General features: G+C 48.4%; 2 protein-coding genes across 10 annotated transcripts in view; one reads left to right on the top strand and one right to left on the bottom strand.

Annotated features, from left to right (window-relative positions):
• Positions 1 to 21,718, bottom strand: part of CCM2L (CCM2 like scaffold protein) — an 881,881-nt gene that overhangs the window by 625,987 nt on the left and 234,176 nt on the right. The gene's annotated exons all lie outside the window — the stretch shown is intronic.
• NOL4L (nucleolar protein 4 like) overlaps positions 1 to 21,718 on the top strand; it is a 135,041-nt gene that overhangs the window by 69,394 nt on the left and 43,929 nt on the right. Inside the window, exons 1-2 of one of the 9 annotated variants that reach the window (XM_083507409.1) lie at positions 6,308 to 6,431; positions 8,016 to 8,185. The exons of 5 other annotated variants lie outside the window; for them this stretch is intronic. Coding sequence is in view for 1 of the 4 variants with exons in the window: in XM_083507407.1 (XP_083363533.1) it covers positions 15,664 to 15,684 (21 nt within the window). In the remaining 3 variants the exon portion in view is untranslated. Of the gene's footprint in view, positions 1 to 6,252; positions 6,432 to 7,248; positions 7,394 to 8,015; positions 8,186 to 14,464; positions 14,573 to 15,631; positions 15,685 to 21,718 lie in introns of those variants that run through there. 3 more of the 9 variants (XM_083507407.1, XM_083507408.1, XM_083507410.1) reach the window with 3 other exon arrangements.

Below are 21,718 nucleotides of genomic sequence, written 5' to 3' on the forward strand. Positions count from 1 at the left end.
AATGGAAAGGTTGCAGGGGGAGAGCCTGGCGGGGTGGGGTGGGGGGGCATCAAGTACATCCGGTCTACTTAGCAGATCAGCTCAATCATGGTTATAGTTACCGTATTTTTTGCTCTATATGACTCACTTTTTCCCTCCTAAAAAGTAAGGGGAAATGTGTGTGCGTCTTATGGAGCGAATGCAGGCTGCGCAGCTATCCCAAAAGCCAGAACAGCAAGAGGGATTGCTGCTTTCACTGTGCAGTGATCCCTCTTGCTGATCTGGCTTCTGAGATTCAGAATATTTTTTTTCTTGTTTTCCTCCTCCAAAAACTAGGTGCGTCTTGTGGTCTGGTGTGTCTTATACAGCGAAAAATACGGTATATTCTCCCTTAAAAGAGTAGTTCAGGTATGAGTTCTGCAACAGCTTCTACAGGGAAGACTGACATGGAATTTATGTACCACTTTTTAGCAGTGTTCTACCAAAACAGTGTAGAATTAAAACAGCTGTATAAAACAGCCCCTTCCTCAATACCATAAACAACCAAAATCAATGTAAAAGCACCAGAAAAAATAGGATGTAAAACAGAGAATTATTTTTTAAAATGGCATAAATAGGCTGATTGAAGAATTCATTTGATGATCTTTAAAATCTCCCCACCCACTTCCACTCCTTTGTCATTGAATGGTTTGGCCTTCTACTTCTTTTTGGCCTTCTACTTCTTTTTGTGCTTGGCTTACTGTTAGGCGAAGGAAGCTCAGGCATTATTCATTTTGTTTTCCTCATTTGGGCAAGACTTCCGCTTTTTAAAGGAAGCCTCCTTGGATTTTACAGCTTCCTTGTCTGTGCTATATAACCACACTGGCATCCTTGTCGGCTTCTTTGTAGCCTTTCTGATCTGATCTGTGTTATATATTTCATTTATTCAACTAGGTTCATTTAACCTCCAAGCTTCCTGAAAGGACAGAACAGGTCTGACTTTTCTTTTCAAGTTACTTTTAACTAATCCTCTCATTTTTTAAGAAATCTCCTCTTCCAAATTCAAATGTAACTGTCTTGGACTTTTTATGCCTGGCATCAGTTCATGCAACTGAGCAACAAACAAAAAAGTCCCCCAGGATCCCATTAGCACAGGGCAATGATTCTCAAAAGAGTAAGGCTTTTGGTCCCATAAACTGCACTGATCAAATAAGGGGTATAATTGTGGGTACTGGCAACTGCCTGGCCTTCCTTACGTAGATGGGGGTAAGCATCCATGCACGACGGCAGCAGGGTGCTTGTAAAAACCTGTGCTGAGATTTGTCAGGAAATGACAGGTCAGTGAATGCGTGGCAGGGAGATGTGTATCCAATTCCTCAAATAAACCCATCTCCCCCTCCCCGCTGCTTTGCTCATGCCACCTCCTCTCCCTTGTCCTTTCTCAAGACCTCACTTCCCATCAGCCGCTTTGCCTCCAATGCCTTTTCCTATCTCTGTGTCTTTCCCCAACATTGGTGCTCTTGCTGTCTGTTCATCAGGCTGCTTTACCTTTACTCACTTTCTCCTTTAAGACCCAGGTTTTTTGGGGAGGAATTTCCTCTTAGGTCACACCAAGCAGGGCTCTGTTGTTTTGCAGATGAGTAATTTGGTAGATTGGACTTTGAATTCTTGCCTCGGCAGTAGTTTTTATGTCTCTGAGTGACAGTGTAGGGGGTCACTTTGCTGGGGGGTCAGCACAGGAACCACAAAGACAAGTGGCCACAGAGAAAGGTTGGTTAATAATAATAAAAAAGTGTCAGTAGGACAGTTGATGGAATGACTTACCGCTTCTGCAGTGGCAGCTGAAATGTGTTCCCCCACTTTTGGGAGATGTGCCAATACCCCTGCACTGCCAGTACAGTATTTTATGAAGGATTACTTGATAAATAATGCTTTGTCTCCCTTGGCTATTTGTCCTCCTTCCTTCGAATGTATGCGGTTGCTAGTTCTCATGGTCCTCCTCCCACCCATGGCTATTATTTTCTTGAACCACCTTAGCCTCATTTGACCCACTTATCCACTGCAACTAGACTCTCCCTAATCCCAGCGCCACCACCCAGAGGCAGCTTCTCCAGTCTTTTCTCGACACATGTCCTCTAAGACCCACGCTCTCAACTCCCCCCCGAACCCTTTCTCTTTCAGTCCAGCACAACTCGCTATGATCCTTTTGGGTCCTAAATGTGGAAACAAGGTCACACACACCTTAAGAGGTTTAGGGGCAGTGTGGCAGGCAATGTTTAACTTTCTTGGGATGAGAGAACGCCACATATGTATGAATCGCTGTAATGCATTTTATTGACAAAGGTATTTGCAGAACACAGCATGGGTTTAGTGAGCACTGCAGCAGGTGGCAAAAGTGCTGCCTATGCTTCATATTCCCAAAGCAACATTGTGGACAACTGCACCCTGGTTCCTTCTACTTCAGCTAAACTTGCAGCTTGTAATTGTCTGTCTCTCTCTCCCCCCCCCCCCTTTCCATGCATGTTTGGCCTTGCAGAAAACTCATTCCCCCAAGTCAATTGCTCACTTTTAAGTTGTTGATAAGGTCTAAAACTTTGTCTCTTGTTACTGCTGTTTGCCTTAGTTCTTATAGCTACTGTTTTGAGAACAGATGCAAATACCGTATTTTTTGCACCATAACACTCACTTTTTTCCTCCTAAAAAGTAAGGGGAAATGTCTGTGCGTGTTATGGAGGGAATGCCTACGGGTGGCATGCCTACGGATTTTCCTCCTCTAAAAACTACGTGCGTGTTATGGTCGAGTGCGTGTTATAGAGTGAAAAATACGGTAATTCATTCAGCTGCAATCTCCTTTTCCTCCTTTAGCACACCTTTGCCATCTAAAGCTCCAATGGCCTCTCTAGCTAATGTCCTGTTTGAATATATTTAAAGATTTTTTGGTAGTTGGTCTTCATGTTTTTAGCAATGTGCTCCTTGACTACTTTTATTTTCATCTCTTGAATTTATTTAATCAAAGCTTGTGTTCCTGCTTGTTCTCATTGGAACAAGACTTCCATTTTCTGAAGTGAACGTTCATAAGAACGTAAGAAGAGCCTTCTGGATCAGGCCAATGGCCCACCTAGTCTAGCATCCTGTTCTCACAGTGACCAACCAGATTTCAATGGGAAGCCCAAAAGCAAGACCTAAGCACAACAGCACTCTTCTCATTTTTGCCCCGCCCTGGCCACAGTGATCCATGCGACGGTCACCTCCAGCCTTGACTACTGTAATTCGCTCTATGCGGGGCTGCCCTTGAAGCTGACCCAGAAACTCCAGAGGGTGCAGAATGCTGCAGTGAGGCTCCTCACGGGGTCTCTGCCATGGGAGCATATTCACCCAGTGCTTTTCAAACTGCACTGGCTCCCGGTGGAGTACAGGGTCAGATTTAAGGTGCTGCTTTTGATGTTTAAAGCCCTTCACGGCCTAGGACCCTTGTACCTACGGAACTGCCTCTCCCGGTATGCCCCACGGAGAGCCTTAAGGTCCATAAATAACAACACCCTAGTGGCCCAGGGCCCTAAGGAAGTTAGACTGGCTTCAACCAGAGCCAGGGCCTTTTCAACTTTGGCTCCGGCCTGGTGGAACGCTCTGCCTCATGAGACCAGGGCCCTGCAGGATCTGATTTCTTTCCGCAGGGCCTGTAAGACAGAGTTGTTCCACCTGGCCTTTGGCTTGGAATCAACTTGATTCTCTCCCCCTCTTTCTTTTTCCTTTTTCCTTTCTCCTCCTGTGATGAGGCTGCATTTTAATATTTTAATGTTTCAATATTTTAAGGTTGTATTTTAATCTTGTTTTTAAGTTGTATTCATTCAACTTGTTTTTATTAGTGCTTGTTAGCCGCCCTGAACCTGGCCTTGGTTGGGGAGGGCGGGGTATAAATAAATATTATTATTATTATTATTATTATTATTATTATTATTATTATTATTCCCAACAACTGGTATTTAGAGGCATACTGTCACTGATAGTAGAGGGAAAACATAGCCATCGTGTCTAGTAGCCCTATTCATATCCTCCAATTGCTTCCTTGACTCTGATCAGCATCCTGTTATTTTTTTTGCTTGTTTGCTGCTTACATACAAAAATGGCTTCTAAGTAGTTTACAAGTATAAAATCAATTATAAATCCATACATCATTAAGACACACAATAAAACAATTCCCTCAAAGCATTAAAAACACCCATAATTAAGATATACATTAAATAAGCCAGTTAAAAAGAATGCAGCTGAACAACAATTAAAACAATTTGTTCAGGAAGTTCAGGTTCAGGGGAATGCTTGCCTCAGCTGGTGTATCTTCAACAGCTGATAGAATGCCAATATGGATGGGGCCTTTTGAATTTCTGCACCACCAGTGAAAAAGTTTGTCCAAAACACCAGTACCATTAGAGAAAAAGCTCTTGGCTCTAAGTGGTACCTTTCCTTGTTTATGTTCTATAGTCCTGTTGTAATCTTACTATCTGTGGTTTTAAGCATTCCCAAGCATTCTGGGGAGATTTAACCCTATATACACTTTCCCCTTCAACATCCTTTTAACCAGCTCCTTCATTTTGGGGAAATTTCCTCTTTGGACTTTCTTGGCAATTGTCCAGTTATATGTTGGTTTGAATATATGTTGAATTGGATAGCACCGTGCCCACTGTTCCAAATCTGTTCAACAACAGTTGTATCCCACCTTAGGTCCTGGATGCCACTTAAGTTCTTGCTTGGTGCCCCTCTGGTCAGTTCCAGAGGGGCACCAAGCATGAACTTAACATGGAACTGCATGTTAAGAGTTCACCTCCATTAACATTTGCTTCCAGTACAATCCGAAACAGGTTTGCATCTCTCCTCATGTCTGTGGCATCTGGATACATTCAGCAACCAAACTGGTTTTCCTGCTGGTTCAAAGGGCTCGTCCATGCTTTGCGTGTCCCCTGCCTGGAAAGCAGGGGTCCAAGAGGTTTTCAGTTTGCCTTGTTGCTTTCCACCCAATTGACATTTGCTTTGATTCAGCAGTAAAAAGTAGATTTTCCCAGGGGAAATTGGTGGGACAAACAGAGCCCAAACATTGGGAGGCATGGAAACCAAATGACAACTTTACAGTTTAATGTAGATTTTGAATTCCACTTCAAACTGCTCCAATTTCAACTTTCTTTACTTTCTGATTGGAGGCAAGCTGCAAGTCCTATTGAATAATATTAAAGTAATTGATTTGAAACAAATAGTGTTGAGTTTAGGCCAGGAGAGGCCAGGGGTCATGCCCTTAGCTTAGGCATTCAAATACCTATGCAGTTATCGGCAGCCTTAAGCAAACAACTACAGCACATCCCGACATGTCATATCAGAGAAACACCTTCAACACACATGTGGCAAAAGGTTTGGCCCTTGGAACACAATTCATCTGGAAGCTCTCGCTGAAATAATGAGAAATAATGAGAGCTGTCATTCTCCGCTTTGCGTGGTGGATTGTGTCCTCTTGTTGAGTAAAGCCATTTGGATTTCCTGCCGCCGGCACCAAACTGTCTTGGGCTGGCCTATGAACTTGCTCCCAAGCACAGTGGCACCTCGGGTTACAGACGCTTCAGGTTACAGACTCCGCTAACCCAGAAATAGTACCTCGGGTTAAGAACTTTGCTTCAGGATGAGAACAGAAATCGTGCTCCAGCGGGAGCGGGAGGCCCCATTAGCGAAAGCGGTACCTCAGGTTAAGAACAGTTTCAGGTTAAGAACGGACCTCCAGAACGAATTAAGTTCTTAACCCGAGGTACCACTGTAAGCAAGAACTTGAACGTGGGTAGTTCCCCGAAAAGTGCCACGGACCGGTGTGTGTCTGAGCGAGCGCCCCTTGTGAATAACCTGCTGGGAGCGCCCCTCTTCCTTGCAGGGCACATCCAGCCCTGCCCTTCCTGCAGGATGCCTCGTACCTGCCTTCCATCATCCTTCCCGGCAAGGAGTCCAGGCCGCTCTTTAGAAAATGGACGGGCTCCCCTCCCTCCCTCCCTCTCTGCCTCCTCCTCTCCTCGTGCATTTCCCCCCGTTTCTTTCTCTCCACCCTCCGGCGACACAACACAGCGTCTCCCTCTGGCTTTCGCCTCCTTGCGCGCACGGTGTGTGCGCCTATGTGTCTCCGACAGGGCGTGCGCCGCCTCCTCCGCCTCCTGGTCTCCCCCCCCTCCCGGGATGCGTGTAGGAGGCTCAGGCTGCCTGTGTCCCCCCTCCCCCAGCCCTCTCTTCCCCGTCTCTCTCTCTCTCGCTCCCCCCTCCCCCCGATCCGGGAGTGACGCGCTCCGCAGTGCCAGCCCTCCTCTCTCCTCTCCGCTCCCCTCCCGGCGGGGCGCTCCTCCTCGGGCAGCAGCTGGCTGTCAGCCTTCCCCGGAGCGCCCCCTTCTCTCTCGGCCAGGGCTGGCGCAGGCCGGCGGCGGGCCCCAGGCGCCGCAGCGGCCCCGCAGCAGGTAGGCGATGGCTGGGGCCGGGCAGGAGACGGGCCGCCCCGGCCACAGGGAACGGGAGGAGAGAGAGGGGGACGGCCGTGCGTCCCCGGACGCGCCGCGCTCCGTGCGCCCTGCTACGAGCAAAAGCAGCGGGTCTTGGCGGGGCGGGGGGGGGCAACTTGTGGGTCTTGGGGCCAGCCAGCCATTCCCCCACCCCGGGAGGGGGTGGTGGTCCAGTTGAACCCAGGCTAGCCTGGCACTGGGGGCGCGCAGAGAGAGGAAGGTGTGCGTACCCAAGGAGGAGCGTCCGGAAAGCCCTGGCGACCCCGGGGTGTGCGCCGGCGAATTGGGCGTGCGGGTGGAAGACCCCCGAGAGGTGGCCGCTTGGGGAGGGATGGGGGGCGGCGGCGGCGGGGCTGCCCTCGCCGCTCTCGCTCTCTTGTTTCACTTTCCGGCAGCCAAAGCGCTTTACACTGCCGGGCGCCTTTTTCAGGGGGCGGCCACGCGTGGGGGTGGGGAGGGGGCGTGTGGGCACGGAAGGGGCGGAGGCAAGTTTATTGGAGGGGAGCGCCGAGCAGCCTGCGACTGGAGGGGCGCGTCCTTGATCGGAGGGGGTTCGCTTTTGTTTGCTTGCCACTATAGGAATTCCTCGGGATCCTCGGGTGGGGGGGGGTGGAGGAAGACGAGCCGCGACTGCGGGGTGGGGACGCGGAGAGAGGAGCGCGCTCAAGGAACGGGGAGGGGGGGTGTCCGTTTGGAGTTAGCCAACGGGCCGCATACACTCTGCGCTTGGAATGTTCGGGGGGGGAGAATCCGTGGGGGGGGGTCAACGGCAAGAGGTGGAAGAAGAGTGTTCAGCGATGCCTGGCAGTACGGGGGGGGAGAGGGATGGGAGGCGCGTGGAGGCGGAAGGGGACAGGGGGCGTGTGAATGCCGGACTGAACTCGTGGAGGAGCAGCCGCGCGCCCGGCGATTGTTGACAGGTTGCTCGGGCTCTGCGTGTACACGGAGGTGGGCAGGGGAGGAGGACCTGGCGGTGGGCGGCTGCTCCGTGTACTCCGGGTAGATACAATGGAGGACGGCCTGGGGCCCGTCTCCAGGAAGGAAGTTGCGAGGACTTTACTGGGTGGGAGTGAGGGGTGTGTGCATGTGTGGATGCACACCCGGGAACTTATCCGACGAGTGTTACAACAGTTGCTGGAGAGTTCCTTTTGCAGACGCACTCCTGTCCCACTGGAACGTGGGCAGCTGCGAAGTGAATGAGTTTGTAGTAACACCGCATTTCTCCTTCTTGTGCGCGCAAGAGCAGGGCGCTGGGTTTGTGCGCGCGCGTGTGAAAAGTAGTTACAGAGTGCTGCGTGTCGGGCAGGGCTCGCCTGACAGTTTGCTGGCGTTTTGGCCGGGGTGAGGGGAGCGGGTGGGTGGGTGGGTGGCCTCGCGCGGAATCTGCGCGCAGCCAGCCGGGGGGGTGTCAGACGCGGCGCTCGGAGTTGTGAGGCTGGTAATGCGTGGATCGGGGCCGGCGGGCCGGGGTCCCGTTGGCTCGAGGGAGGAGGGGCGGAATCTCGCCGTTTTTGAAAACTCCCTCGTGCGTTCTGATTCCAGACTGGCCCCCACGACTCCTCTACCTACCGACCCTCCTTCCCAGACAGCTACCCGAACCGAACCGCCTCGGCCTCGTCTTCCCCTCTTTAGCACCTAGAGACAACCCCCCCCCCTCCGAGCGGCCTCTCATTAGCGTCTCTAATGAGCCCGATGCCTGGAGAAAGGTTAAGGTTAGCGCGTCCTTCCCTTCTCCTCCTTTCCCTTCCTTCGCCAGCATCTTCCCCTCCCCGGAAGAGCACAAAAGCGCAGAAAGAAGAAAGTGGGGAGAGGCGGCGGCGAAGGCAGATCAATGGGGAGCTCCAGACCCATCAATTCGCCCAGGGAGCTGCTTCTCCTTCTCTCCAGCATCGATTTTCCCTTTCCCACCCTAGGCGCAGGGAGAGACACCCCCCCTTCCCTAGCCTTCCCTCCATCATCTCCTTTCTACCTGGAGAGTAGGAGGGGCGGGGGTCTCTCTCTCTCTCTCTCTCTCTCTCTCTCTCTCTCTCTCTCTGCCATGGCGCTCCTCCTCTTCCAGCTCTTCCTCCCCTTTTGGGTGGGGGTGGGTGGACTGGACTGGAAATAGATTTCTCCCCGGAGGTAAAGCTGGGCTTTATGGGTCAATCCCTGCTTCAGGCAGCAACCTCCGGGCACCAGCTCGTTGCAAACACTCCGTCAAGATTTGCCTGCCTGAGCTTGGGGGGGGGGGGAGCTTGGGGGGGGGGAGAGAAGGGTTGGTGCAGAAAAGGAAGGAGGAAAGTCCCCAGGAATGAGTGTATCTGTGGGTAAGGTGAAGGCTTTTCAAAAGCAAGCCTTGATGCTGTGTTGCGAACAGTACTTTTCTTAATGGGAAATATTTCTGGCTCTGTTTTCGCAAACCCTTTCTCAGGTCTGCTATTTACTTCCTGTGTTTTTTCTCCCCAGCTGGGTGGAGGAACAATGGAACAGGCGTCACATGCTAATAGTTTCTTGGCAGTAATGTCACTTCCCTTAATATTTGGTGGAACAGACAGTGAACTGTTGGCAGGGTATAGGTTGGGCAAAGGGGAGAGTTTGGACTTGGGATGGGAGGGAACACTTCCATTAAGGTAGGGTAGGTGGTAACTGTCAAATGCCTATTTTCCTCTTCTGCTTTAAATGAATCTTGGTAGGTTTCATTGGAGCCTTTCCTCTGCAATATTGAATCCAGTGCCTATTTGAGTTCAACAAGTCCCTCATCTACAGTGCAAATACTGTTCATGTTTTATCACTCAGATAGTCACCAGCAAAGTGTGCAAAGTTTTCCCTAGCAAAGTGTGCAAAGTTTTCTAATTCACTTGTTTACTCCAGAACGTGTCATTTCAAGTTAGAAGACTTTTTTTTTTAGCGCCCACATTGAGATTTCGTATTCTTTGCCAGGGCCAAAACGAAGCGTTATTTTACCTGGGTCAAAGATGCAGTTTGGCACCCCCCCACACATTTGTGTACACACACTGCCTCAATGGCGCCCCTTATGGGGTCACCCGGGGCAAAAAAACCCAGTGAGGCCCCCCAAGGCTACAACTCTCATTGTGCTCCCATTTTTCTGTTGAGACTGATCCTGTTGAGCCCTGGCAGAGCAGGAACTTGAGCCTTGGCTAGTCCTAGACCTAGAGGGATTTTCATGGCACCTGGGTGTGTAACTCCGAGGATTTTATTGATAGCCTCACAATTTTTTAGACCTCCCCCAAATACTCACTTGATTATTCCCTCTCGAGAACCAAGTTTGTACAGGAAGACGTATAAAGAGGTATTTTGAGTCGCTGCCTACCATCTGTGGGATTTCCTTCCCCATGTGGCATGTCAAAACACGAGCCACTTTGGGTTGTACTGTGCCATCTTTTTGTTTAATGCTGAAGAGTGTGGATAATTTGCCTGCTTTGCAACCATTTTTAAATGTTTTAATCTGTCCTGAGCTTGAGGGGTGTGAGCAGGTTAGCAATTCAAATAAAATGAATCCATATTTCTTGGCTCTAATGGACTTTGGAACTGGGTGCCGGTTCTCGCCTGCTGAAGGCTAAGCAAAGCCTTCGAGCTTCAGGAAGGGCAGTTTTGAAAGCCTGTCTGACAGCAGTTTCCCCTGGCATGGCTTGTAGCCCTGTTCCCTCCCTCCCCAACAGTGTTCGCTTTAAATATGCCTGGAGGCAGAAATTTGGAAACCTTTTTTCTGTAGAGTTTGCTCCTTTTTTGCTTCGAGCAGTGACATATGGAATACTTTTCATGTTTAAATATCTGTCTCTTTCTGATCTGGAAAAGGACAGGAATTGAGGGCGATAGGGAATCTAGCAAATATCAAGTATGCCCATATGAAATCTATATATTTGGATTCCTGTATATACTTACCGGGGAGTAAGTCTCATTGAACGTAATAGGAATTACTTCTGAGTAGACATGTATAGAATTGCCCTGTAAGTACAATTTGGAAATAAGTTTAATATGCCTCTTTCTCAAGTAAAAGTGTTCAGGATCAAGAGGTGTTAGTCAAATTTCTTTATAATGTTTTTAAGTAATTAATCAACCGTTAATGTTAAGCTGATTGCCACAATTACCTCTGTCTCAATGTAGGTGGTATTTTGAGCATATTATTCAATGAAAGTGATTATTCCTTTACCATAAATAAAAGGCATATCATGTATTGTTTTCAAAATCCTTTTAATGCATGGCTTGTATGCTCCCCCCAAAAGAGACTATCAGCACTGAACATTCTTTCAGGGCTGACAGCTCTGATTAAAATACATCTGCAGCTAATGTATTATAATTGATTAATCAAGTAATGCTTCCAGCTCCATTTCTTATATTTTAATGTCTTAGCTGGTACAGTGTTCCTGAGCAGATTCTCTTCTGTTACACCCAAGAGGGGTACAGTTTCATGCAATGGATAATGATGAGAGTAGGGCTTGCTGTGAAGAGCAGCACACATTAGCCAACCTGTCAGAAAGGCTTTTGCTGCATGTGATTTGTATAGTGTAAAAGCAGGTAGCATTCTTTGTCCTTTTGTGTGGTCTTTGGGTATGGCCACTGGGCTTCATTGGTGATTCCATCGGGCTTCTAGGCTTCCAGGTGCAATATCGGCTATGTAACAGCCCCCAGTGCTTGGAGTCAAAAGAATTTCCCTTTCTATAGAATGCACTTTTCTGTGGACTGAAGTAGTTATGCCATGATTAAATGTGGCTCAGTATCTTCTAGACATGCTCACAAGACTGTGTTTAATGCTTGATAACTTGGAGAAGTGGTGGATGTTACTGCTTAGATGAAACATTCCTTGTGGCTGCTCACTGTCCCTCTGTTTAGTGCTACCTTGTGCTGTTCTGTCCTTGTTAATTTGTTTTTTAAAGTAACAACAATAAAATGAGTACCTTACAGAAGAGGTTGGACTATATTATCACAACATTATTGACTCACATCCCACCCCTCATCTCTCATGTGGTTTTAGAATAGTTTTCTAAATAATCAGATCTTACGCATGGCTGCTGATTCACCAATTTTCATAGTTTCCCCATCCCTTTTTCTTAAAAAATTGGACCGCTGTCAGGGGCACGAGTAACTTAGTTTTGAAGTTTTCAACACTATGTGTTGCTTTGGCCTATTTTTAGGGAAAGTGACTAATATGTTTTATAAATGAAATGGATACACAAGAGAGCTGAGTAGCGTAATGGTTAAGAGACTCAGCTGTGGACCAGGGCATTCCTGGTTCAAATATTGCCTCTGACACAAAGTTCCTAAGTCTGAGCACCCCTTTCCTCACTTGGACCAGTGCAATGGAGGGGATGGTTAAATCTTCCTTCCGCATGGAAATCTCATCACATCTGCTTTTATTATTATTAATTTTAAAAATCAGTAAGTGACACAGTTACAGCACAAACTTATGCACGTACACTCAGAATTAATTCCCATTAGGTACAGTGGGGCTCACTCCGAAGGGGAGGTGGGTACAGCCTTAGTTTCGCATCCAGTTTGGACCTCACAGTGTCAACCCACTATCTGTAATACACAAATGATACCTGCTCACCTCAGAGATGAACTAAACATTGCTGGATAATGCATGTGAGTGGCTTTGGAAACTGGAAAACACCATATAAATGCTCAGTATCATCATCATATAAATAAAATCCACTTCCCAACATTCCAGGGTGACCAAGAAACAGAACTCAGGGATACTCAGAGGTCCTGTTTGGCCACGAGGCCATTTCCCCCAAACCACATCCACCTGACCAACACTGGGTGGCATCAGCTGATGGGCCGGGAGTAGGGTGCAGTCCTGCTGGGTCTTACTTCACCAGCTCTTTTCCTGTGGGAAACATGCTAGTGAAGTAGACCTAGCAGGATTGAACCTTCCTCTCATCAGCTGGTGAGTGGAGATTTCAATCCTGCTGGAAGCTGCTTCACCCACCCTGTGGGGGTCAACCTTGACAGGCGGTTGGGACTGCTTACCTGCCGGTCACCTGATGTCATAATGTCAGATGATTGACAGGTGGGTAGCCCCACCCACCTGTTAGTGTTGGCTCATGGGGTATGGGGGCCGTTCTCCAACCTGGTTGAAGAGGTGAGGCTGTCCAGTGAAAGGGCAGGATTGCTCCCCAAAGGCTGGGGTGCAGGCTTAGTCCCCTTCTCAAGTACACTCCTTATTTATAAATTTTATATCATCCTGCCCTTCACCATGGATGATATCAAGGTGGAGCACACAACTATGCAAATTCATTTTTAAAAAAACCAAAAAAACCCCCACATAGGTCACAGGTAACACTGATGCACTCGTTTTGCTAGTTACACTCTGGATAGAGGAATGGCTGCTGTTCCTGTGGGGGGAAATAAAAGCACAGCCTCTCTGCTGTAGTGGGGCCAGATTCTCCCCACACCTGCTTTTGACAACAGGGAGCCTTGGAGAGGGAGCAGACATCTCTCCTTTTTTTCTTTTCTGAAGGCATGTTGTGAGGAAGGGGAAGTTTTCTGCTTGGTTCACCCACCAAGCCCCAGGGGTTAGCTGCAAGAATTGGGAGAAGGAGCACCGTCCCTGGGCTGTGAGGATTCCTCTCCTGCTCCTCTGGGCTCGGAGGCCATGTTCGAAGGAGAGTGGGGGCAGAACAAGTTCCCTCGGCCCATGCCAGTGTCCTTTCCATCTCAAATGCATGGACACAGCCTGACACACTTGGTGGGCCTTTTGCTGGCTGCAACCACAGCAAACTGTTCCAGTGGGGGGGGGGGGAATGACACTCAGGCTCTCTGTGCATAAAGGGCAACACATATCTTGCAAAGCAAAGGGATATGTATTTAAAAACAGAACCACACTTCTCTTGAAAAGCATCTCTCCCCGCAGACCCCTCCCACCTCTCCCACTCAAAGGAAGCATTTTGCATCTCTGATCTTGTTCAGAGCAAAAAACCTCGAAATCCCACAGAGCGTGTCAAAGCTCTTGGCTGTACCTAAAGCAGCTCTTTGGATCTTTGCGCGAATACTTTTCGAGTGGAGGTGCAGCAGTGCGGAGAAAGTCTGAGCCCAACTTCACTGGTGCCGCCACCCTCGCCAGTCCTGCTGACCTGTGTGGGTGTAGAGGACTCGGGCAGGCCTCCACAAATGGGAAGCTCTTAGTGTGGCATGCCTCCTTCGCCTGGCAGTCTTTATAGTTTGGGAGGACTATTGCGTTGATGGCAAAATGGGCAACAAATGGTTGTTTGCATCCAGAAAGAGAGTAGAGTGTTGTGAGGAATATTGGGGTGTGAAGGAGGAGGTGGGCAGGAGGTGTTCCTGAGTTTGGGATCACACATAACATAAGCCCAGCCCAGGGAAATTGACCCTGGCTGTAAAAGAACCAGGTTATTGATAGCACTTGCTTCTTACATTTACCAGGCAGGGTTACATGGTGAGCTCTGGAACAAAATTGTGTCACTGAAGGTGGTTTCTGTGGGGTGTCTGTATTCCAGAGAAAAATGGAAAGAGGTTCCAGTTGAAGGCTAGAAAGAAAGAAAAAGCAGAATGGAAGACTTTCTCTGTGGTCCTTCTCACTGCCAGTATCCCCTCCCCTCCCTGTTTTTTTGTGTCATCAGGGAAGCTGGAAGACTTTACAGATGTTTACAAAGCTCTTTTCCATGCTGAGGGGCCGGGGTGGTGGCCGGGTGTCACAGAAATGCAATGCGTTGCAGACCGGTGCCTTTTTTCTTTTATCCAGGTGGGACATGATGGGGATATCAGTCTAGTGTGAATAGTGGAGCAGGTGGAAGGTGTGTGCGTGCGCCTGTCTTTGGACTCCACTCCTTTCTCTGGGTGTTGCCCTATGAACGTACCTGGCAGGGGTTTGGTTGCTCTTTCGGTAAAGGAGCTGAGTCAATATTCCGTGACCCTAATCGGTGGAACTTTACTGCAGGGTGCTCCTGTGAGCTGGATGTGTTGGGCGGGGGAATGGGGTGGGGAGGGAGCGAGAGGAGAGGGGAGGGTGAGGAAGGTTAGGCCAGGAGAGGCCAGGCAAGAGATTGTGCTGGCTGATTAGGGCAGCTGCTGTCGCTTTCACCAGTGTCACCCCTGGCATGGCATGGTTGCTGAGGCGCCCAGCCCGGAGAGGGACCGTGGTAATGGATTTGTGCTCTTTTTTTTGTAATGAAAGTTTCATTTGTAGTTTGTTTACAAGAAAGAAGAGATTAGCAGAGAGAAAACTCCCCAGAACTCAGGGAGGAAAGGAAAAGAGCTCTCGGGCTGAAAGGAAGTGGAGGGGGTGCTGGTTGGATTGAGTGGAATTTGTGACTGGGGCAGCTAGGTAGAATGGACTGGTGCACATGACAGAAAGCAACCCCCACAAAACGCCTCTCCTGGTCTCATGTTGTGGAAAACCAGATGGAATGTGTTCTTGTGAAGGAGCCCAAAACATTGGATGCACTTGGGTCGCCCCGTAGTTTCAAGGGCCACAATGACTGTGCACAAAAGAAGAGTGGAACATGGTGCACTGGGAAGGTTGGTCTTGTGAACTGATGAAGGTGGAATTCTCAGAACTGAAAGGGAAATCCAGCTGCTCATTTGTATTTGGGGTGGGTGGTGGGCAATTTTCAGTTATACAGAAGGCTATAAAATTTCTGACTGGGGTGGGGAAGAGAATGTGGCTCATGTTCACTTATCTGCTGAGGATGAGAGAAGGAGCAAAGGTTTTAAACAGGTTAGTAAAAAAGCCGTATGTCTGGCTACCCGGGATGAGCAAGAGTGGCTCTAGACAATCAGGAAGGGGAAATTCTGTTTGTGGCAAGAGATCTGGTCTTTTTTATTTATTTGAAGACGATGACATGCTACAAATGTCTAATGCAGGCATGTTTGGGCAAGTGGCTAGTAAATAAAAATAATGTGAGCTGGAAACTTTTGTGGGCTTAATTCCAAGTCTTTAAATAAAAACCTGCAGGGAGGTTGAATCTGGCAACCTATTAGGAAGTACCTTCTAAACTGCAAGAGCCATTCCATTGGAATGTGCGTCTGAGAGGCTGGGAAATATCAAGAGAATGTTGGTCCCTGGATCTGCCAAGGAAGGTTAAATGAAGGATGTCCTTTCTTGGGATTTGGGGGGTGAGAGGACTGTTCTGGATAATCTGCCGAGTTCCTTCTAAGTATACTGCTTCCTATACTTATATATTTTCTGATTTTTTCAGCTTAATGCTTCGGTACAGAGGATGCTGTTTGTATGTTTCTCTGTACAGGCAAGGTAAAGCTATACTTCTCTATGTGGGAGATTCAAAGGGTTGCGGATGTATACAGCTGATGTTCTTTCAACTCCGAAATCTGCATGCGCTCCTGGCTTTATCTCACATGGGTCTCCCTGTTCATACCACACAGGCTGCTGTGATTTTGAGTCCAGCGCAGGCCACATTATATGCATGGTGGGAGCAGAATTACAAGCCTCGAAAAGCGGGGACATGCATTGCTCACCTTGCGCTTGGTTTAGTAGCAAGCCAGTAATGCAGGGAGTTGCTGTTTGGCTGTGCCATCATTAACAAAAGCTGCCAGAAGATGCTGCTGACATTGGGACCTGTCTGGCCGGACCTCTTATCACAGGAATCCATGTGGCATAAAGAGGACAGAGATGGCAATTGTGGCTGGCACAGAAAGGGCTTCGCAAGGAATCCTCCCAGTGTGGGCTCTTACTGGTTATGACAAGGCACCCTGGTGAGATTCTTGGCAAATGCAGAGCTTAGCTGGTAATGACAGGCTGCTTGTGAAAACCACGAAGAAGCTTACATAGAGTTGGTTCTGGTGGCTCGTTTCTCAGCTGTGCAACATTTCCTGGGAGCTTTGGGTGCCTTCACTGCTTGGGCTGGCTGTCAGTAGTTTGGCTAAAATGAATTGTGGGGTGGGTCTAGCCAAGGATGCATATTAGACTTGTATTCCATTATACTTTTCCCGCTTGAGTTATGCCTTTACCCACTACAAGCCCTCGGTTTGGGTAGACTAAAAATGTGGCATGAATGAATAAAGAATAAGTGTTTACAGATATACCAAAGTTGAATGGGGGAAAATGAATATTTGAAATGTCTTATATTGAAGCAGGCTACTGTTGCATCTAGCCCTGTGCTGCTTACTCTGACTGGTAGCTCCTCACCAGAGTCACCAGTAGGGCCCCCTCCCATCACCTGCCACCTGAGCCTTCTAGCTAGAGTTGTGTGGGGATTGGACCTCCATGTAAAGTGAGCCCTGCCGTTGAGCTATGGCCCCTTCTGAAACGTTTTGACTCCCAGGTTCCAGCATTAAGTATTTGCAACAGAGGGCACCAAATCTAGAGAGAAGGCAAGTCTCAGCAAATTGCAAATGCGGGCTGAACAGAGGAAGGAACAGAGGACATAAACTCATAAACTTAAGCGAGAGGGAAAGTAAACTTGGCTGCAGACTAGGCTACCTGATTTGTGCAAACTACGGTAGGTTGTCTGTATGTCAGGAAGGGCCACAGAAACGCTTGATGAAAAGTTAGTCAGCACAGTGATGCTGCTGCCAAGGAAGCCACCTCTGAACTGAGTTACTTTAAGAAATAAGAAAGGAAGCAGGCATGGGAGGAAGTGCGTGTTCTCTAGCCTAGTCAGCCTGTGTGCAGCCGTACTGTGCTGAACCTGGACCACTCCGCTTATCAAGAAAGGCAAGGGAGGGGCAGGCAATAATCCAAAGCAGAGCAAGAGAAGCCATTGGAAGCATTGAGAATAGATTGGGGGTGGGGCGAACACAGGTGGTAATGGGTTCACTTGGCTTGGAAATGACTGCAGCCTGTTCCCATAATACCTTCTGCATGGGCTATGCAGGCCTTTAGCTGCGCCGCCACATACTGAGCTTTTCCTATGGATGCCAAAAATAAAACTTGAAGTGGGCAAAAGTGGTTAGGATCCTATTGCCACATGGGTTAATTTCATGGCCTCAGAATTTTATATGACATGATTTGTGTGTGCAGTAGCAAGGCCGAAGGGGCTCAACGTAGCCAAAGGATGCAGTTGCCGTGTGCAGAAAGGGTTGTGAGAATAGGGTCCAGTGAGCGGAGGGGATGTCACTGAGGATAAACATGTGATTGTTCTCCTTTTCTCCTGTGGATAAGATGAGCAGTGGCGTAGCGTGGGGGGTGCCAGGGGGGCCGGCCGCACCGGGCGCAACATCTGGGGAGGCGCGCTCGCTGCCTCCGGAGTCGCCGAAGAGCCTCGGGCACAGGCTGTAGTGGAGCCGCATGTCTCGCGGAACCGACGAGCTGTGCGCGCGTCCGGGCTGAAGGCGCCCGGCAGGCAGCGGCTCTCAGCGCTCGCTGCGGAGGACGCGCCAGGCAGCCCCTCCTCACAGCCCCGCCTCCGCCAGTGCTGCTGCAGCTGCTGGGCCGTTGCATTTTCCTCGCCTCTCTGCCCCCCTCCTCCTCCGGGCAAGCGGCGTCGTTTGGGCGGCAGCGCCAGCGGCAACTCACAGGTTAGGGGTTAGGGGGGGCGCAAATTACTTGCCTTCCCCCGGGTTAGGGGGCGCAAATTACTTGCGTTGCCCCGGGTGCTGACAACTCACGCTACGCCGCTGAAGATGAGAACTCTTTGGCATAAACTGCAAGGGAAAATATTCAATCTGTATGTTAGGAAAACTCACTAGCTGCCAGATTGGTGGTTGCCTTGAGGCACAGTGGTGTGTCTCTCTCACTTGGAGGCCTCTAAGAGCAGGTTTCATAAGTTCAAGTCCCTGGGACAGGGCTCTGTTTCTGTGATGTTATTGAGGAGACAGGGTGACCAAGCTGTGACATATGTTCCTCGACAGACTGAGAGGCACTGCGCAGGCCCCTGGGATTCTTCCAGTTGGTGAAGTTTAACCCTCTACCTGGAATTTTAGCATGTCTTTGCATAGTTGTGAAGACCTGGAATTCCCAGGACACACCTGCACCCAATCTTTATTTGCGCTTAGGAGGCACATCTTATGAGCCTGTGGTCCACGCTCTGGACAAACTACACAACTTGAGCCCAGGCTAGTCTCCGCCCATCTGCTTGACCATAAGTGCGGACTGTACACTCTTCCTGGTGGAGTAATTGTGTCTTGAAAGATACTGTTCTTCCTTTTTGGGGAGACTGATACAGGGACCAAGTTGGGGAATTGCGAAGTCTCCTGTTGGAAGATGCTTTTTCTCAGCCTGAGCCCTCTGCGTATTCAGTATGGGGGAAAGAACTGACGTCCCATTTAGAATCACTATAAGGATTAAAACTGGACAGTATATTTGAAGTGTGCAGAGCAGTCAAAAGTGCTATATAAATGTCATGTAGTGATTTGAGCGTTCCCATGCTTGTGGAGCTGCAGCCCACAAGAGAGAGAGGTATCAGCAGACGTTGTGTCAAAACAACAAGAATGAATTATAGAAAACAGTTAGCAGAGAACATTTGTCATAATCTGGCAAATGCCTGGGGAAGAGAGATTTTTACTTGGTGTTGAAAAGTTGTTAATAATGACTGCTCCAGCAAGGTGGACCTTGCTGGGGGAGCATTCCACAAGCGGAGAGCCACAACTGAAAAGGCCCCTTCCCTCATCACTCCCTTCTGAACCTCCCTCAAAACAGGCAAGGCTGCAGTGTGGTCTAGAGGTATTTCACCCCTGTTGCAGGTTGAGGTTGGACTGAAGCAGAGAGTAGCATACAAAAAACCTGCTGTGCAGTTTATTGTTTTTATCCTCGTATTATGGGCTGAGAGAGAGTCATGTATAACAACCCTAATATATATACTTTCCAGGGAGGTAGGAAGAGTCCTTAAAAATGTGAAAGGAAAGAAACCCAGACAAAACACCTTGAATGGAAGAGCAATTAGTGCCGTAAAGTTCACTGTTATACCCCTATTGCAGCTTGGAAGGCTGTGCAGAGAGGCAGGGAGGGAGAGTAGCTTACAGGAGCAATGTAGACTACTGTTAATATTGCAGGGTAAAGGAGGACTACATGAACTGCTTCCTCCCAGGCCAGAGCAAACACTTAATTGCTTGGAGAAGCCATTTACTTGCATGCAGTCTGCACTTCTTAAATGTTAAAATCTGAAAAAATAAATACCTAAAAGTAGTTTGTGAAGCTAGATCTGTCAGAGTAGAGATGCCTTTCTTTGATGCTAAGGCCTAGGTAACACTCCCTCCCCCTCCCCCCCCCAAGATACACTGTAACATTTTCCTGCAGGAAAATGTAAGTGTGTGTGTGTGTGTGTGTGTGTGTGTGTGTGTGTGAAAATTGCTTGAAACACAGAAGTACTATCCAAATGGTTTACAATTGACTGTGATCAGTAGGAACTCCTGTGCAGTCAGAGCCATAGGAGAAATTTTTGGACGATTCTGCTCTCCACACACTCCCTAACTTGGACAATCTGGAGTGACTTGGTAGATAAGAACAGCTAAGGGCACCCCATGACCTAGGGGTGCATGGCCTTTTGCTAATGGCCTTTAGCTTCCCACCTGACGTACATCAGCAGTGGGGAACCTGTGGCCTCCCACAGCCACTGTAGCCAGAGAATGATTATTCTGGCTGGCATCCGTCTGTCTCAGGAGACAATGGAGAAGTGCACCTTTGGGGATGAAGTCAAACTGTCGGAAGGTTGCAGGGCCTTCTGTGGTAGAGACCAATAAGAGAGAGACATGTTTGGTTGCAGCTGGGGCAGATGAAGGAGTCTGGTTGTGCTGCTGTAGATGCTTCTCTCTGCATCATTCCTTCTCTGGTCACTGCTGTGGATACATGACCTGAGTATCTGTCTCCAGGGACTGCAGTTGTCTGCAAGGAATTCTCACACAGCGAGGGTGGTGTTGCCAGCCTCCACATCTCATTTGCAGACATCTTTGTAACACAGAGTTTGTCTGCCAACAGGCCTGGTGCCTGACGCTGGCTCCCCATAGAGCATGTCCTTGGGTATCCTGCCATCTTCCATTCTGTGGACGTGACCAAGCCAGTGTAGACATCGCTGAAACAGGAGTGCGAACATACTTGGATTGTGGTCATGGGAGAGCATGTCTTTGTTTGAGACTCTGTCCTGCCATGCAGTGCCCAAAATCTTCCTGAGGCAGCACAAGTGGAAGGCATTGAGGCATTGCTCCTTGTGGCTGTGGGTTGCCCACGACTCACTTCCATAAAGCAGCACACTTAACACGCATACTTGGTAGACCTTAATCTTTGTATTGATCATTAGCATCCCATTCTCCAATACCCTTTTGGAGAGGTGAGCCATTGCTGCCTTGCCAAGACACTTGTGCAGCTCAGCATTGAAGGAGAGGTTGCTGGTCATGGTGGGACCCAGATGGTCAAAACTCTCCCACCTCAAGTGTGTGGTCCCCAGTGCTGATGTGTGGCATGCTGGTGATGTTGTCCAACAACTCCTGGAGGGCCACAGGTTCCTCGTTCCAAGGATATAGATCCATCTGTCCCATGGTTCTGCCCACACCACACAAATTCAGCTTTGAAAAGGGAACTAGAAGTGAGAGCTCTGTGTTACTTTAGACATTTCTAATCTACGTGTAAGAAGAATCCCATGGAAAATGAGTTCCCTCTTCTCTCCCGACCTGGACACATAAGAGTGAGTGCGGAAAGTCAACTGTTTGTGCCCCATGGTGGAAGGTGCTGTAGGGATCTATGCTGATGGACATTCTTTTTATTTGTGGCTGTGTGCTGCATGTTTATTCCAACCTTCCTCTTGGGAGCTATGGGTAGCTTATATGCTTCCCACTTGCGTCCATGAATTGACCTACTGTGAGCTGCTTTGGGGGGCCATCTTTGGCCAAAAGGCAATCCAAAATTATTATTATTTTTTAAATAATATTTATTAATTTACAACAATTTAAACACAACACTACAAAAAACCAAAAAAACACACAATACAACAATACAATACCATACAAAAAACACTACACAACACTAACACAAACAATTAACAAAACAAAACAAAAACCATTCAAAACACAATCCAATTTCAATATCTTATCTTTCATTCACTTGTTTCCACGACCTCCTCACACCTCCCTTTTTGTCTTCCACTTCTATTAATTGTTTCAGCAATTCCTCTCCATCTTCCTCTGTTTTCTAGCCTATAATTATCTTAACACATTCTAACCTTATTTTTCCCTTTAATACCCTATTAATCTATCTATACCTAATTCCTGATAACATTTCTACTAAAGCCATATAACTTCATTCCAACATTTTTCTAACATTCATTAATTTTACAGTATTTCTGTAAGTAGTCTTTAAACTTTTTCCAATCTTCTTCCACTGATTCTTCTCCCTGGTC

This window comes from Podarcis liolepis, assembly GCF_965112155.1.
Source record: "Podarcis liolepis genome assembly, chromosome: 6".
Classification (NCBI taxonomy): Eukaryota; Metazoa; Chordata; class Lepidosauria; order Squamata; family Lacertidae; genus Podarcis; species Podarcis liolepis.